Source organism: Culex quinquefasciatus, chromosome 1 (genome assembly GCF_015732765.1).
Source record: "Culex quinquefasciatus strain JHB chromosome 1, VPISU_Cqui_1.0_pri_paternal, whole genome shotgun sequence".
Lineage (NCBI taxonomy): Eukaryota > Metazoa > Arthropoda > Insecta > Diptera > Culicidae > Culex > Culex quinquefasciatus.
This window is the reverse complement of record NC_051861.1, coordinates 52,786,111-52,804,409: the sequence shown is the minus strand read 5'-3', so window position 1 is coordinate 52,804,409 and position 18,299 is coordinate 52,786,111. Positions and strand designations below refer to the sequence as shown.

Here is an 18,299-nt window from a genome sequence, read left to right as displayed (position 1 = left end):
TTACAACCTTCGTTGCTTCATCTGCTGGATTGTTGTTCGTGTCTACCCATCTCCATTGAGATACGGTTGTAGAATTGAGTATTTCACTAATTCGTAATCTTACGAATACATTATATGATCTAGCGTCAGACTGTATCCAAGCTAGCACTGTCTTCGAATCAGACCAATATATGGTTCTGTCGATTTTCAATCTTAGTTCATTCATTATATTTTCCGCGATTCGAGTTCCGAATACTGCTGCTAATAATTCAAGACGTGGAATGGACAGCATCTTGTTGGGGGCAACATGTGCTTTTGCTGCTAATTGATTTACTTCAATTTGTTGTCTTGGAAATTTAATATTTTTAGTAGCTAAAAGTCTAGTTATCCAATGGTTCCAGGACTCATTCAAATCTTCTGGAATTGATTCATCCCATTCTAACCCCAACTTCCACAACTCTTGCATAAATATTTTACCTTGAATTGTAATGTTTGAGATTAATCCCAATGGATCATATACTCTCATAATCGTGGATAACATATTTCTTTTCGTTAGATTTTCCGTTTTAAATTCTTTATCATCGTGTTGTACACCAATTTCACAATGGCCATTCTTGTTATGCGCTTCTTCAATTACGCTTTCTGTTTCCTCAATTCTTGCAATTAGAGGCTTCGACAAATTACTTCTTGGTAAGAATTTACCTTTCATTTTATTTATGGATGTTTCATGATGCTGCACTTCCTTGTGCAACGCAACTGTATGTCTCCCATTGGAGTTCTTATTGGAATGATTCCCAGATACTTTGCCATGCAATACCCAGCCTAATCTGGTTCTGTTTGCAATGGGTTCATTGAATTTGCCTACTCTTGATTCTAATCCTTGAATAACGAACGAGTGTGGCAAGCCTATTAAAAGTTTTGGACATTCTTTTCCATAACCTTTCAAATTTGTATCCTTCAGATGCGGATAACGTTTAATCATCTTGTCCTTATTTAAGGACTGTTCGGGTAATGACATGCTACTGATAGTACGCATTTTTCGTAACTCGTAAGTTTTTCCATAACAGCCTTCGATACTAACTGTAATCTCTTGACTGTTCTCATCGTTTTGTACGTTTCCATCAGTCCATGAAAGAGCTAATGGTTTCTTAGTGCCCATTATGGCCAATTCTTTTCTTACATCATCTAGCAACAAACTAGTAGATGAACCGAGATCTAAAAGAGCTAAAACCCTAACTCTTTTATCTCCATTTGATAATATCGCCGGCATGATTTGATAATACACACTACTATCATTCCTATCATGGTGGTTAACTTGATTTGCTGTATTTTCAGAATGTTTCTCCACGGTAGGAGTTTTGGTTTCGTGAAGCATTGGGTGGTGGTTTATCTTACACCCAGCAATATTGCATTTCCTAGGGTTCTGGCAGTTTCTCGAATTATGGTTCGAGAAGTTGCAACAAGCGAAACAAAGTCTATTTTGCTTCACACTTTCTATTCTTTTAGCGACATCCATTTTTGCGAAAACTGGACATTCAGCATGTCTATGAGTTGTTTCATTGCATGAGAAACACTTGTATCTTTTGTCTGATTTTATATCCAAATGAGCATTCAATTTTTTTCTTCTATTGAACCTTTCGCGGTTCCCTGGTTGGGAGTATTCTCCCGTCTTGTACGACATCATCATGGTTGCCAATGATTTATGGTCCTTTAGCCATATAGAAAACGATTCTAAATCAGGCAATTTATTTTCTTCAAGCAAATTCGCTGCTTTCTCTTTTTCAAGCAGAGATTTCAGCCATTGCTGACGCAAATTGAATGGTAGTTTTGCTACCAGATCTTGTATCAACCTTTGATCCTTCAGGTAATCAGGTTGTTTCAGCAGTTTGATATTTGTAACTAAGTTCTCGATCGAAGTTACAAAATCAATCATTGATTGTGGGTTCTCCACACTTGGGTTTTTAAGACTGAGTGCATCTTTCAAATATCCTTCATAAAGGAATCGGACGTTACCGAACTGTTCCTTCAAGGATTTCATAATTAGTGGAACATTTGTATGATCTGTCAACAGAGACTCTACGTGAAACAGGGCTTGTCCCTTCAAATGTTTTTCTAGGCGGTTCAGATTTTCCACATCACTGAAGCCTCCTTCTTTTGTAGTTGTTTCAAAGATACTCTGAAACCTGGGCCATACCTTATAAGACCCGTCGAAATCAGGCAAGTCCATGAGGGCTTGTCTGGTCACAATTTTGTTAAGTTGGAGGATTGCAGCCTCCCCACATGGATTATCAACTACCATTGCAGATTGATTTTCGAGTTGCTCATTTTTAACATTCAATGATGCTTTAAATGCATCCATCATTTCTTTTAAGGTTGCTACCTGATTGTTAGTACTCTTATTGGACATGTAACGGAATGCTTCCTTTTGTGCTTCCATCATTTCGATAATTGGACTTACACTTCCTCTGAGTTTTTCCGCGATGGTCACGCATCTTGGACAAAACCATTCTTGTTTCTTGGGTGGATCTTTTGGAACATTTGCACAACTTTTGTGAAACCAATGTTGGCAATCGTCACAACCTATCATCTTATCCTTTTCATCAGCATCATTACAAAGCTGACAGTGACCATTCGTATTGCCACTAAACTTGAACAATTTTGAAGCCATATTGCTTCTTTACACTCTTTTTTGTAGTTTGCGAATTATTCCTAACTGATCACTTCTTACGGGCTAATGTTGTAGACTTACTACTTTTCTGCTGTAGCTCGTTGTGATGGTGATGCTGCGATGCTCGTTGCGCTGCTCGTTACGCTGCTCGTTGCGATGCTCGTTGCGTTGCTGATTCTGCCTGCTCGATGTGATGCTTCGATGTCTCGTTGTCCACACGACGATACACGCAAAACGGACATTAGGTATAAATTCCTAATTTTTAGGTATAATCGAACCTGACTGCAATAAGGTATTTTATTACTAATCGGCTATTAGTAATAAAATTACTAATAGCGTTTTAGTACGAGAATTCCTATATTTTAGGTATAATTGTAGAACCAAAATACCTTAATTTTAGGTATTTTTTGGAAAAGTGAGGGATCCAAAATTACTAATATTTAGGTATAATCCAAGATGGCGGACCATTATCATTCCTAATTTTTAGGTATAAATACCTAAATTTGAGGTATTTTCAGAAAAATTCAGGGATCCAAAATTATTAATATTTAGGTATAATCCAAGATGGCGGACCATAATTATTCCTTATTTCTAGGCATAAATACCTAAATTTGAGGTATTTTCTGGAAAAGTGAGGGATCCAAAATTACTAATATTTAGGTATAATCCAAGATGGCGGACCATGATTATTCCTTATTTCTAGGTATAAATACCTAAATTTGAGGTATTTTCTGGAAAAGTGAGGGATCCAAAATTACTAATATTTAGGTATAATCCAAGATGGCGGACCATGATTATTCCTTATTTCTAGGTATAAATACCTAAATTTGAGGTATTTTCTGGAAAAGTGAGGGATCCAAAATTACTAATATTTAGGTATAATCCAAGATGGCGGACCATTATTATTCCTAATTTTTAGGAATAAAAACCTAAATTTGAGGTATTTTCTGGAAAAGTGAGGGATCCAAAATTACTGATATTCAGGTATAATCCAAGATGGCGGACCATGATTATTCCTTATTTCTAGGCATAAAAACCTAAATTTGAGGTATTTTCTGGAAAAGTGAGGGATCCAAAATTACTAATGTTTAGGTATAATCCAAGATGGCGGACCATGATTATTCCTTATTTCTAGGTATAAATACCTAAATTTGAGGTATTTTCTGGAAAAGTGAGGGATCCAAAATTACTAATATTTAGGTATAATCCAAGATGGCGGACCATTATTATTCCTTATTTTTAGGAATAAAAACCTAAATTTGAGGTATTTTCAGAAAAAGTGACCGATACAAAATTACTAATATTTCGGTATAATCCAAGATGGCGGACCATGATTATTCCTTATTTCTAGGCATAAAAACCTAAATTTGAGGTATTTTCTGGAAAAGTGAGGGATCCAAAGTTACTAATATTTAGGTATAATCAAAGATGGCGGACCATGATTATTCCTTATTTCTAGGCATAAATACCTAAATTTGAGGTATTTTCTAGAAAAGTGAGGGATCGAAAATTACTTATACTTAAGAATAATCAAAGATCAAATTAGGTATTATCCAAGAGATATGCAGGCAGAAGAAAACAATGGTTTATATGATATTAATATTTTTATTTACATCAAACACAACTATTTCGTAAATGTTCTCACCTAAAAATCAATATTAAAATTAAAATGATATTTTAATTTTTTAATGTATCTATATTTTTAATATTAAATTTATCTATATATTTATATTTTGTTTTTTTTTCATGTTTTAATTTTGTAATAGTTAAATATTTTAGTATTTTAATATTTTAATATTTTAATATTTTAATATTTTAATATTTTAATATTTTAATATTTTAATATTTTAATATTTTAATATTTTAATATTTTAATATTTTAATATTTTAATATTTTAATATTTAAATATTTAAATATTTAAATATTTAAATATTTTAATATTTTAATATTTAAATATTTTAATATTTTAATATTTTAATATTTTAATATTTTAATATTTTAATATTTTAATATTTTAATATTTTAATATTTTAATATTTTAATATTTTAATATTTTAATATTTTAATATTTTAATATTTTAATATTTTAATATTTTAATATTTTAATATTTTAATATTTTAATATTTTAATATTTTAATATTTTAATATTTTAATATTTTAATATTTTAATATTTTAATATTTTAATATTTTAATATTTTAATATTTTAATATTTTAATATTTTAATATTTTAATATTTTAATATTTTAATATTTAAATATTTTAATATTTTAATATTTTAATATTTTAATATTTTAATATTTTAATATTTTAATATTTTAATATTTTAATATTTTAATATTTTAATATTTTAATATTTTAATATTTTAATATTTTAATATTTTAATATTTTAATATTTTAATATTTTAATATTTTAATATTTTAATATTTTAATATTTTAATATTTTAATATTTTAATATTTTAATATTTTAATATTTTAATATTTTAATATTTTAATATTTTAATATTTGAATATTTTAATATTTTAATATTTTAATATTTTAATATTTTAATATTTTAATATTTTAATATTTTAATATTTTAATATTTTAATATTTTAATATTTTAATATTTTAATATTTTAATATTTTAATATTTTAATATTTTAATATTTTAATATTTTAATATTTTAATATTTTAATATTTTAATATTTTAATATTTTAATATTTTAATATTTTAATATTTTAATATTTTAATATTTTAATATTTTAATATTTTAATATTTTAATATTTTAATATTTTAATATTTTAATATTTTAATATTTTAATATTTTAATATTTTAATATTTTATTATTTTAATATTTTAATATTTTAATATTTTAATATTTTAATATTTTAATATTTTAATATTTTAATATTTTATTATTTTAATATTTTAATATTTTAATATTTTAATATTTTAATATTTTAATATTTTAATGTTTTAATATTTTACTATTTTAATATTTTAATATTTTAAAATTTTAATATTTTAATATTTTAATATTTTAATATTTTAATATTTTAATATTTTAATATTTTAATATTTTAATATTTTAATATTTTAATATTTTAATATTTTAATATTTTAATATTTTAATATTTTAATATTTTAATATTTTAATATTTTAATATTTTAATATTTTAATATTTTAATATTTTAATATTTTAATATTTTAATATTTTAATATTTTAATTTTTAATATTTTAATTTTTAATATTTTAATATTTTAATATTTTAATATTTTAATATTTTAATATTTTAATATTTTAATATTTTAATATTTTAATATTTTAATATTTTAATATTTTAATATTTTAATATTTTAATATTTTAATATTTTAATATTTTAATATCTTAATATTTTAATATTTTAATATTTTAACATTTTAATATCTTAATATTTTAATATTTTAATATTTTAATATTTTAATATTTTAATATTTTAATATTTTAATATTTTAATATTTTAATATTTTAATATTTTAATATTTTAATATTTTAATATTTTAATATTTTAATATTTTAATATTTTAATATTTTAATATTTTAATATTTTAATATTTTAATATTTTAATATTTTAATATTTTAATATTTTAATATTTTAGGCCGATGCAAATATTTAAAAAAGTTTTTGTCCCTCGGCCCTGGCCGAGGTCAAGGGGGGGGGGCAAAAAAATAAAAAAATATAAAAATTTAAATAACATGCCATAGTCTTCACATTTAAATGAAAAAAGTGTTTTAAAATGCATTTTACACTAGTTCAGTTGTTTTGCAATCATTAGTTTTCAAAAAATCTAAGATCTGACAAAAACAAAAATTGTATCGAAAAAAAGGATTTTGCATCGAAAATTTTCAAAAAATCTTAAGATTTTTTAATAAACCCAAACATGCTAAAAATGATTTTAAACGCAGAAGAATGTATTTTAATTTGATTTCAGCTGGTTGGTTGCACTTGAATTTTCATTGAAATTTTGAAGTTTATTGTAAAAATATTTTTTTTGCCCCCTGATTTTTCGGGCCAATTTTGATGGGGGGGTGACAAAAACTTCTAAAAACATTTGTACCAGCCTTAATATTTTAATATATTAATATATTAATATTTTAATATTTTATTATTTCAATATTATGATATTTCAATATTTTAATTTTTAAATTAGGTATTTTCCAAGAGCTATGCAGGCAGAAGAAAAAAAATTAAATGTTATTAATATTTTTATTTACATAAAACAACTTTTTCATAAATGTACTTACCCAAAATAAATATTTAATGATTTGAATATTTTTACATTATAATTTTGTATAATATTATATAATATGTTAGTTCTTTAATATTTTAATATTTATTTATTTTAAATATCTTTTGATTTTTTTTTGATTTTAATATTTTTACAACTATAACATTTTAATCTTTAAATATTTGGAAATGTAGAATATAAGATTTTTTGAAGTTTTATAATGTTTGGAATAAGAGATTTTTAAAATTTTCTCTCTCCCCTCTCTTTCTATTTTCTCGCTCTTCTTGTTACCTGCTACCTCTTTCTTTCCTCCCTCTCAATTCAACTTTTTCTCTTTCTCTCCTATCCTCTCTCCCTTTTTTTCTCTCCCATATTTTCTCACCTCTCTCTTTCCAACTTTCTCTCTCCCTCTCCTACTCTCTCTCGCTCTCCTACTATCTCTCTCCCTCTCCTACTATCTCTCCCTCTCCTACTATCTCTCCCTCTCCTACTTTCTCTCCATCTCCACTCTCTCTCCAACTTTATCTCTTATCTCTCTCTTTCTTCATCTTTGCCCCTCTCACTCCCACTTTCTCTCTCTCTTACTTTCTATCTCTCTCTTCCTCTACCCTCTCCCTATCTCTCTCCCACATTTTCTTTCGCTCTTCCCTTCCAGCCTTCTCTCACAAACTCCCCCTTTCTCTCTCTTTTCTACTTTCTCTCTCCCTTTCTCATTTTCGCTCTCTTTCACTCCCTCTTCTCTTCCACTTTTTCTCTTCTCCCTCCCACTTTCTCTTTCTTTCTCTTGCTCTACCCCCACCCTCTCACTTTCAGTCTCTCATACACACACGAGCACACACACACAGTCACACACACACACAGTCACACACACACACACACACACACACACACACACACACACACACACACACACACACACACACACACACACACACACACACACACACACACACACACACACACACACACACACACACACTTTCACAAACGCATACATACACACACCCGCAACGTCCAACCAAATCACAAAATGATAAAAATTGGTTCGTCAAACTCAAACTCGATACAATTTTTCATTCACACAATCGCCACGGTCGCACAATCCCCACGGTTGGGGTCCGTTTATACTTCCCCTTTCCAGCTCTTCCGCAAATATCCGTCCCGAGATCCGTCCTCCAGAGCACGAGAGGGAAGAGGCGGCTTTTTAATTCCGCCGGGAGTTGAAGGTTCCGTCCTCCTACTCCTCCTCTTCCACAAGCACGCGAGCCACACTTCCTCTAATAAGTATGCTCCGGGTTCCGTTCTCCGTGCAGAACCGGAGAACCACTTTTCTTCCTGCACAAAACTTACCTTGCCAAAGTTCCTAAGTTTTCAGCAGCACTGCGGAACACCAACTCACAGCCACGAAATTATTTTGTTTTGACTTGTCAAAACGTGAATCGCAATTTTTGAACTAAAAAAAATACTAAAATTTAGGAATTTTTAAGAAGTACTTCAGTGTTCTAAAAAAATCCTAAATTTTAGGAAGAAAAAAATACTAATTTTTAGGTATAATTTGACAAGCTAGAACATAAGTTCAAAAAATACTAAAAATTAGGAATTTATACCTAATGTCCGTTTTGCGTGTAGATTTTCCTTCAGATTGATCTGCTTTGATTGACGATTCACTGATGAAACTCCTTGGCGCATGTAAGCTCGACCTGATGTCGAATGCGACCGGGCAATCTCTAATTGACCGGATTTCTTTGTTGTAACGTGCTCTTCCAGTGAACACGACAGTTGCTGACTATTGATATCTAACCGGACTTATTCGATGTCCGGACCAGGCACACTTATCCGCAATTCGGGTGTGACCGAACGGATTTGTCCGGATTTTGACGAACGCACTTTTCCAACCGTATGTTGATGGCGACCGATCGGCACGTGGCACTTGATCGGATTTTGATGAACACGAGTCAACCTAGACGTTGGTCGCGGCCGAAGGAAAGTGAACTACTTCTCACTTTTAACACATGAGTCACTATCTTGTGAAAACTCGGCAAATTCCACAAACACTTGGTTCTTACTTTTGAACCATCACCAGTTTTGAACTTTTCCTCTCTGGAGCCACCATAAAATGTAATGTGCAGTGCATTACTTCAATAACATTATTTTCGGATTATTAGTAAATTAACCCGGCGTAAGTTCGAGGATGTAAACTAACAAACTGGTGATTAAAAAGTGACTCTTTATTAAAAAGTTTCGGTTACATTATATAGTTCCTTAAATTTAGTACAATTTTTCAATGCTCTCAATCAAGAGATTTCTCTCTTGTTCTAAACCTCTCTCCTGGACTTTTGTCCTTTTCTTCCATACGCGCATAGCTTGTCTATCTCGCTTACGCGGTGGTCTAGTTCGTTCTATGTTTTGTCCTCTCTATTCTAGTGGCGTCGTTCGCTCAATTTCTACTTTCTCTCTGCTTTGATCGATTAATCCGTTTGCTCGATCGTCCCTTTCACTCTTTACGTGCTACTTTGTATTCAGGTGCGCGAACATGCTTCGGATGCTTGTTCTCAAGCTCTGTGCGGACAATACCGTCTTTTCGTGTTTCTGATTCTAGGATCTGATAAACTTGCAGGATATATGGTTATGTCTTCGTTTGAATTTTAACCTTCTGATTTGTACTTCTGAAAAGGGTTTTCTGATGTTCCTAGAAGCCTTTCCTGTCGATAATGGTTTTCTTGGATTTCGTGTTTCTTACAGGAAATGTAATAAAATAAATCTTTCTTCTAAATTACCCGACACCGCTTGGGAATTTCTTGATTTTCGTGATTGTTTCGTCACAGGATGCGCGAGTAAGTTTTTTATAATAATTGAAACTCTTTCGGTTAATTTAACTTCAACTAAATCTGACACCGTCAGCTACAACAGGGTTGCCAAATCTTCAATGTTGTGGACTCGTTGGAAAGGTCTTTCGATTACCTAACCAACGATGTGTCGGATGATGGATTCGGACATCGTTAACATACATTTAAGTGAGATCCGGCTTCAAAAAAGTACATAAATATCACTTAAGTGGTCATAACTCGAGACAGGGTTGCCAGATCTTCAATGTTGTGGACTCGTTGGAAAGGTCTTTCGATTACCTAACCAACGATGGGTCGGATGATGGATCCGGACATCGTTTACATGCATATAAATGAGATCCGGATATATGTGAAAACACATTTTTAAACATAACTTTTGAACTAGTTATCGAAACTTCAAACAATTCAATAGCGATGTATGGGACCATAAACCAAGTCGAATGCAACCGGTTTGATCAAAATCGGTTCAGCCAGTGCTGAGAAAACTCAGTGAGAATTTTGGTCACATACATACATACACACACACACACACACACACACACACACACATACACACACACACAGACATTTGTTCAGTTTTCGATTCTGAGTCGATATGTATACATGAAGGTGGGTCTTTGAGCTTTTAATAAAAAGTTCATGTTTAGAGCAGGATTATAGCCTTGCCTCAGTGAGGAAGGCAAAAAAAGAAAAAAAGATACAATATGTAAAAAACAGTGCTGTTAAACGTTAATTTACGTTAACGCGTCCGTTATGGGCTATCTACAATCACTTAGCTTAGAACATCTAAGTAAAGTAGTTACTTAGGAAATTACGCAACTTACGGCCGTCATCCACAATCAACTTAGAAATTTTGCTGGGCTGATATACGTTGCTATGCAGTTGTTTGTTTACCTTTGATATTGAAACGTCAACTTACCGTAGATTTTGAAATTTTTCAAACCATACGTCAGTTTCTAATTTGATTACTTTTCCATTGTAGAAGCTCGGCTTCATTTCCATTGATTCAAATTCCTAAGCTAAGTGAAATTTTCTAAGCTAAGTGATTGTAGATAGGCCATTAATCGTTAAAATTAACGTGAACGCGAACGGAGCCTACGTTGATCTTAACGAGAACGTGAACGGAGCACGTTAATTAACGTCGTTAATCAACGCGTTAATCCTTCTGAGGCTCCGACTTTGAGGGCCTGTATCTCCAAAACGGTAACATCTAGCGGGTTACTTCCAGTTGCATTTTACGGGCATTAACTGTGACTATGAGTTCCCGGTGAGGTTATTTGTCCAAAGTTACCACCGGTTCCGGTAACCCGGAACATCCGTCAAGCATGTTTTTTAAGGCTTTTGTCATTCAATCGACATTTGAGCCAATGCTATGAAACGTTGTTTGTAGTACATAAGTACACTGACTACCTTGGGTCAGTTCAGGGCATCTGTGGCCACTCCGGAACCGATTCCATGGTACCACGCAAATGGTTCCGATGATTGTGATATTCAAAAGTCGACATGTTGCTTTTCAAATTTAGTGAAATGAAAATCATTAATAATCTATTATCATGCCGGTGTCCTTTGACCCGATTGGACCAATCCGGAAGCGGTTACCGGTGACCGGAGGAAGTGTAGTGAGTATAGGAAAAGTCCTTTCATGCGACATATCAAACATCATAAAATTGAAAATTATAACCAATGAAGGCCAAACTGACGTCATCAGGGTTGATCCTTCCGGAATCGGCCATTGGAGGCCACAGTGCTTCCCCCTCCCCCTCCCCTCTCGCTTCGCCTGCATCATAGATAAAGTGCCGACGCCTTATGAAGAATTTCATATTATTAATAAATATATTTTAGTTATACCAGCTATACACTTGTATTGGTTGGCTGGTTTTAAAATCATTGACAGAACATTCGGAAGTGGTTCCGTAACGCAATCTAGGAGGCCTTGAACTAAAAATCAGACAAATTTGACAATTGACGTAATTTGACGTTGACGTGGGTCTCGTGGCGCAGGGGTAGCGGCTTCGGCTGCCGATCCCGATGATGCTATGAGACGCGGGTTCGATTCCCGCCTTATCCACTGAGCTTCTATCGGATGGTGAAGTAAAACGTCGGTCCCGGTTTCTCCTGTCTCGTCAGAGGCGCTGGAGCAGAAATCCCACGTTAGAGGAAGGCCATGCCCCGGGGGGCGTAGTGCCAATAGTTTCGTTTCGTTTTTCGTAATAAACAACAACTACTGGCTCTTTGATTGGGTTTCCATGGTAACCGGCGAGATGAGAGTGTCAAACCTGTACAATTCAGCTGGCTACTTGGCCTACTTGGATGCAGCGCAATCCCAGTAAGAAATACGGGGCCGATCGGGTCTGATCGTAAGAACGTCGATCAGACCTACAGGGGCCGATGCGGGTCTGATTTTGAGACACGCATCAGACCCGAATCAAGGTATTTTGCACCCGAAACGTCAACCTGTCAAGGTTGTTCGAACATCGCAAGAGGCCTACATGCGGGGCCGATGTAAGAACGACGTAAAGGTGGAAAATCGGACGCGCATCAACCTCTCTTTTTAGGTTTTTCTTATTCTTTTTCTGTCATCTGTCAAATTCATAATTTGTTTTGATTGAAACAATAAGTTTATTTTACGCGTTTTTTTCACTTTATTAGACAAAAATATACCTACATTTTTCAATTCTTGAAGGAATTTAGTTTTAATTTTGCTGCCTCTGGTGTTGGAACCAAAAAAATGGAAGCGACTTGTTAAGTTCACCGGATTGGAGTGGGTTCGTTTCGCCGGTATCGGGGCAACCGGTCAGCAGCAGGATGTCCACCATTCCTTCATCGGAGAAGTCCCGGCTGGTGCCGATGCAGCTGATTCTGGTCTGAGTAAGATCGAACAAGCAATTAAGCTCGGAGATGTTCTAGAAAAAGAGAGGAAAAGAATGCAGTTATGATTAATTGTTTAAATTAATTTGAACTTGTTCTCTCAAAATACAAACTTACCTAAGAATCTGTATTGTCATGTTCCGGTTATTGAATTTGTCTCTATTTGACCAGCTCAAGTCACCGACTCAGACCCTTTTGTCGCACACGTCTCGCAGATTTTTGGCCAGCGAGCGAGGATTTGACGACCTTCCGTGGTCCGTGGTCAATTTTTCGATGGCTAACGTTTTTCCGCAACTTTTGCGCGCTTCCGGACACCAAGTTCAGTGGCTGCTGTTAGCCACCGCCGCTTCGCTTAGTGTCACCGGATTGCGGCTGGAAGTGAATTTCCAGGAACGTGGAACGGCCCCTGTTGCTCTAGATGAGGGTGCCAATCGTCTGTCGGGTCTGGTGCGTGCAGCGACTTTATGAGGAAACTTGTAGAGTTAAGATCCTGCCGCGTGCCGGTTCCGGACGGCATCAGCCTAATAAATGAGGAAAAAAGAACACTGAGATAAGCAAATGTAATGTTTTGCTACAAAAACCAACTCACCTGTTGAAAATGTTGTTCGTGGACACGATTGGGTACACTAAACGGTTCCGCGTTCCTATTACACACCAGAAATATGGACAGCGTTAGGTGTTGGAGCTCCTGCAGCAGATTCATCTTCGTGGACAGATTCAAGATAATGGAGCTCGTTGCACCGAAGTGCCATCGGTGTCATCGGTGAACATCCGATTGATGTCAAGGCCGCTGTTGATTTTCTTTAACGTCACCGATTCCGCTGCGAACTTCCGAAGTTTTGGTGGTGGTCCCGTTATCGCTCTTGGACTCACGACCCAAACGAATTAGCACCGTTCTCTGCAGGTTGGCCACGCCGGAACATTTCGCAGCCGGAAAATTCGCCCATGGCTTACTGGAACTGATGGCAGCTGCCGGAACAGGAACCGTCCAATGGGGATTATGGTGGTTAGCTTGGCGTCACTGATAAACGTGGACATGTCGACTAGGTCCGGTGCGGCTCGTAGGGCTGGTTCATGTCGTCCCCGTTTTGTTCTGGGGTCGTGATTGCTGGGTTCGTGTCCATCCGGGAGTCACAACTTGCCGGCAGGTTCCGGTCAACGATGAAGGGACGGACTTGTTTGCTTTAGCAGGAGATTGGCACGGCTTGAAGCAGAAGAACTTAAATTAAACAAACAAACTAAGAAATAAAATGATTACCTAGCTCACCAAACTAAGAATTTGCCAACAGCACGCGACTTGAAAAAACTTTTCCAAAAACAAGATGGTTGTTTGGCAGTTTGACAGTTCTTCCGAATTTTCGCAATCGCGAAAGAGTGAGATAGCCTGCTCAGCGAAACATCGATGAAAATACAAATCATGTTTTCTCTTTCACACTAACGTACAGCATACAGTTCATCGAATTTTTCGAAAAACATCGTTGCCTTACAAAACATCGTGGGTTTACGGACTTTCGATCTGGGATGGGACTCCAACTGCGTACCATCTTGTAGCCTACAAACTGCAAGCGCACTGGAGTTTAAAGGCTGGTCAACCGGAACCAATACAAAAGTGTAAGTGTATATTTCTTGAATAAAATAAAAAATCTACATTTTGAATCATAAGGCATCGACATGCATCTAAGTGGACATAATTTTCAATTTCATGAAGTTTGATATGTTGCATGAAAGGACTTTTCCTATACTCACTACACTTCCTCCGGTCTCCGGTAACCCGTTCGGGAGTGGTCCGATCGGGTCAAAGGACACATGATAATAGCTGATTAATGATTTTCATTTCACTAAATTTGATAAGCAACATGTCGACTTTTGAATATCACAATCATCGGAACCATTTGCGTGGTACCATGGAATCGGTTCCGGAGTGGCCACAGATGCCCTGAACTGACCCAAGGTAGTCAGTGTACCTATGTACTACAAACAACGTTTCATAGCATTGGCTCAAATGTCGATTGAATGACAATAGCCTTAAAAAACATGCTTGACGGATGTTCCGGGTTACCGGAACCGGTGGTAACTTTGGACAAATAACCTCACCGGGAACTCATAGTCACAGTTAATGCCCGTAAAATGCAACTGGAAGTAACCCGCTAGATGTTACCGTTTGGGAGATACAGGCCCTCAAAGTCGGGGCCTCAGAAGGATTAACGCGTTGATTAACGACGTTAATTAACGTGCTCCGTTCACGTTCTCGTTAAGATCAACGTAGGCTCCGATCGCGTTCACGTTTAGGTTAACTTTTAACGATTCCGTTAAGTTAAACGTCGTTAATTCAAACGTTTAACAGCACTAATCACATCATCGACAGGAGCCAATGCGGAAAATTCGAAGAAAAATACAAAAAAAACATGAGCTTTGAAAACGCCATCTGTCCTTGATAAAGTTTACCAATCAAATAAGCAACATATGGCGTTACGAAAAGCTTTTTCTTTTTTGGCATTTTTCTAGGTGCTTTTCCAATGCACTTAAACTCTATATCCACCGTTCCAGTCGCCACTTTTGGCTTTTAAATCACTTTACAAGATGATATAGAGTAATGGCACTCTAATGGGCTCAGTTTATATATTAATATAGAGTTCATTTAGTGCTAATACTTAGTGTTTTGCGGTTACTTGGGAGGGCAGTGAGTGTTCGTCGGGAACCTACACGGAGAAAAAAGAGTTCCCAAAATTGTGAACAAGCGTTCATGAAAATGGGAACCACGAACAAAGTGTTCAAATCCCATGGTACGATTTCCGAAAACGTACCATGGGATTTGAACACTTTGTTCGTGGTTCCTATTTTCATGAACGCTTGTTCACGATTTTGGGAACTCTTTTTTCTTCGTGTAGTGCATAAGATAATTAAAGGCCAGTTCTTACTCTGAAAATGGCGAAATGCGAATTCTTCATCAAAATGTAGCAAATTTACCTATTTTAGCGTTGCAATCATCGAATTGATAATTAATTTGAAAATAATTAATTTAATGCTCGCCTGACACAGACGTAGTAAATTTCATGATGAAATAAATCTGATGCGAATAAATTTCCATCATCATTACTGAGCACCGGTGCCATCATTTGCCCAAAAAAGCTTTTGCATAAACTGGTCGTTTTCGCTCGTTTGTTGGTTCATCACCCCTCGCAACATTTTCAAAACCCACAAAAATCGACAGAAAAGTACTCAACTGGGAGGGAAAGTGTACACACCCACAACAGTGCAGAACATAAATTTCGGAAAAAAGCGCAAATATACAAATGCGTTTCGTTGATTCGTTTAAATTATTGAAACTCGGTCGTCTACGAGAAAATGGGAAAACGTTCACCTGCCTCGGACCTCAACAGGGTACCGCTACCGACAAACCAACCCCGACGGCAGACGGAAGTGCATTTTGGAAATTTGAAGGCCCTGGCCCAGGCACTGGACTGGACATCAGCAGTGAACAGATGCTTTAAAATTTGGGCATAAATCAGCGACAATCGATAAATTTATGTCCCTCCCGTTGACTTTTTTTTTTGTTGCTGCTGCTGTCTTTGGTGTACCACACTCTCAACGGTTTTCGGGGCGGAAAAATGGGCATCACACCGTGTATTGAACATTACGGGATGGCATGGCTCGGCACGCGAAACAGAGTGCAATGGTTAAAATAAATAAATGAATTAATTGCACAAAACCATTAAAAATTGCGCATTCGCATTGTGGCACGAGGTCCACTGGATAATTGGTGCTGTGATTTATTTTTCATTTCAATTGGACAGTCTAGCTTCTCAATCAACAGTTAGTGTTGAAATTCACCAATTGATGGTGAGCAAAGGTTCTGAATCCAATTAGAAGATATCTTTTTTTTTGTCTATTTTTTCAAATTCATCACCGTCGGTCATTTGCCATAATTGTGTACTACACAGAAAAAAATCAATTTCCGTAATCGTGAATTGTGTTCACGAGTTTGAGAATCACGAAGGAATTTATTCGTGAATATGGTAAATTTGCATTATAACCGTGAATATATTCCTTCGTGGTTCTCTAATTCATGAACATAATTTACGATTTCGAGAAATGACTTTTTTCAGTGTATTGTGTAATTGTTCAGACAATACATCAACTGGTTCGCTGTACACTGTGGAGAAATTAAAGAGTAAAAACTTTAAGTTCTACACATTCGACCCCGTGCAGAAGACTGTTAAGGTCGTCTTGCAGGGGTACCAAGACCGCCCGATCTCCGACCTCAAGAAGGACCTCTCGGGTGCTGGAATAACGCCGCGTGACATAAAAGTCCTCTCGCGGAAGACAACAGTCACAGGTACACACACACTGTACCTGTTGTATTTCGACCGCGGCACCGTCAAGATTCAAGACCTGCGGCGAACTAAGGCGTTGGACGGGTTTTGGGTAAACTGGCGGTTCTACTCAAAAAACCCGTCGGACGCAGCTCAATGCCACCGTTGCCAGAAATTCGGCCACGGCTCGCGGAACTGCAACCTCCCGCCCCGCTGTGTGAAGTGCGGTGAACCACACCTCTCAGAGGCGTGTGCACTGCCGTGCAAGGCGGACCTGGGGGACAAGGCAGAGCAAACCAAGGCGCGCATCAAGTGCGCCAACTGTGGAGGTAACCATACCATCAACTACCGTGGATGCAGCGCACGGAAAAACTACCTCGAGGAGCAGGAAAAGAGGAAGAGGAAAGCAGCAGCGTCCCACCCTCCTCAGCGAAGCACGAGCGTAACCGTGCCGGCAGCTGGTCATCGTACGGTTCTAGCGGACAACTCTGCGTTCCCTCCTGGATGGGGGCGATCGTCGCTGCCGGTAGTGGCAATGCGGCCCAGCAAGAAGTTACCGGGGAAGATTTCTTTACCCTGCCAGAGTTCTTTGCTCTCGCAGGGGAGATGATGACGCGGTTTCGGACCTGCCGTAACAAGGCGGAGCAATTCCTGGCCCTTGGGGAGCTGATGATCAAGCACATCTATAAAGGATAAAAAACTGTGATCTAGTTTTAAGCTTTCTCTATTTCTATCCCCTTTCCCTTGCAATTTTAGTAAGTTTTTTTTCTTAATTTTTCTTACTCTTGGTGACACCTTTATTTACAAGCAATAATTGTTCCAAAATGGATTATGATGTAACACACAGCTGAAAGGAACTCCAAAACTCTGTAATGTACCTCAAAAGAACTTATTGTATCTTGAATATTCACCAATAAAACCGAATTGAAATCGAAATTAAGCAAAAACTTTTGTGACTTAGGACATTCATCCGGCTATAAACAATTTGTTTCCCGTGTGCTCCTAAAATTGCCTTTAAGTAGGCTTCATTTTGTCGTGATTTCGTAAGTTTATTCAACAGAATTCATTGGATTCCAATGGGAGCTTTCTAAGCTTTTCATCGTTTATATCGTTTTCAAAGTTTTCAATGCTCGTGACGCCGATGGCTATCTACCTAAGGTATCGCGATTGAGTGTGTAGTGGTGTGGTTGTAAAAATAGCTATCTCTGACTCTCTCACTTTCGTAGATGCTGAATGGCAAGCTTCCTTGCACTGTGCGGCACACGCGGTTCACTTTAACCTTGGTTTTGCTTTGCTCCTGCTTTGTTCGGTTTATGGGCTCGTACCAAAACTAGAACACCAAAACCGCGGTGTTTGATGTCA

The 18,299-nt window shown here is 35.8% G+C and overlaps 1 protein-coding gene across 1 annotated transcript in view; it reads right to left on the bottom strand.

The window, feature by feature from the left end:
• Nucleotides 1–13,509: 13,509 nt before the first annotated feature.
• LOC119769637 (protein KTI12 homolog) overlaps nucleotides 13,510–18,299 on the bottom strand; it is a 39,721-nt gene continuing 34,931 nt past the window's right edge. The window contains exon 3 of the mRNA XM_038262858.1: nucleotides 13,510–13,691. Within this exon, the coding sequence (XP_038118786.1) occupies nucleotides 13,510–13,691 (182 nt within the window). The remainder of the gene's footprint in view (nucleotides 13,692–18,299) is intronic.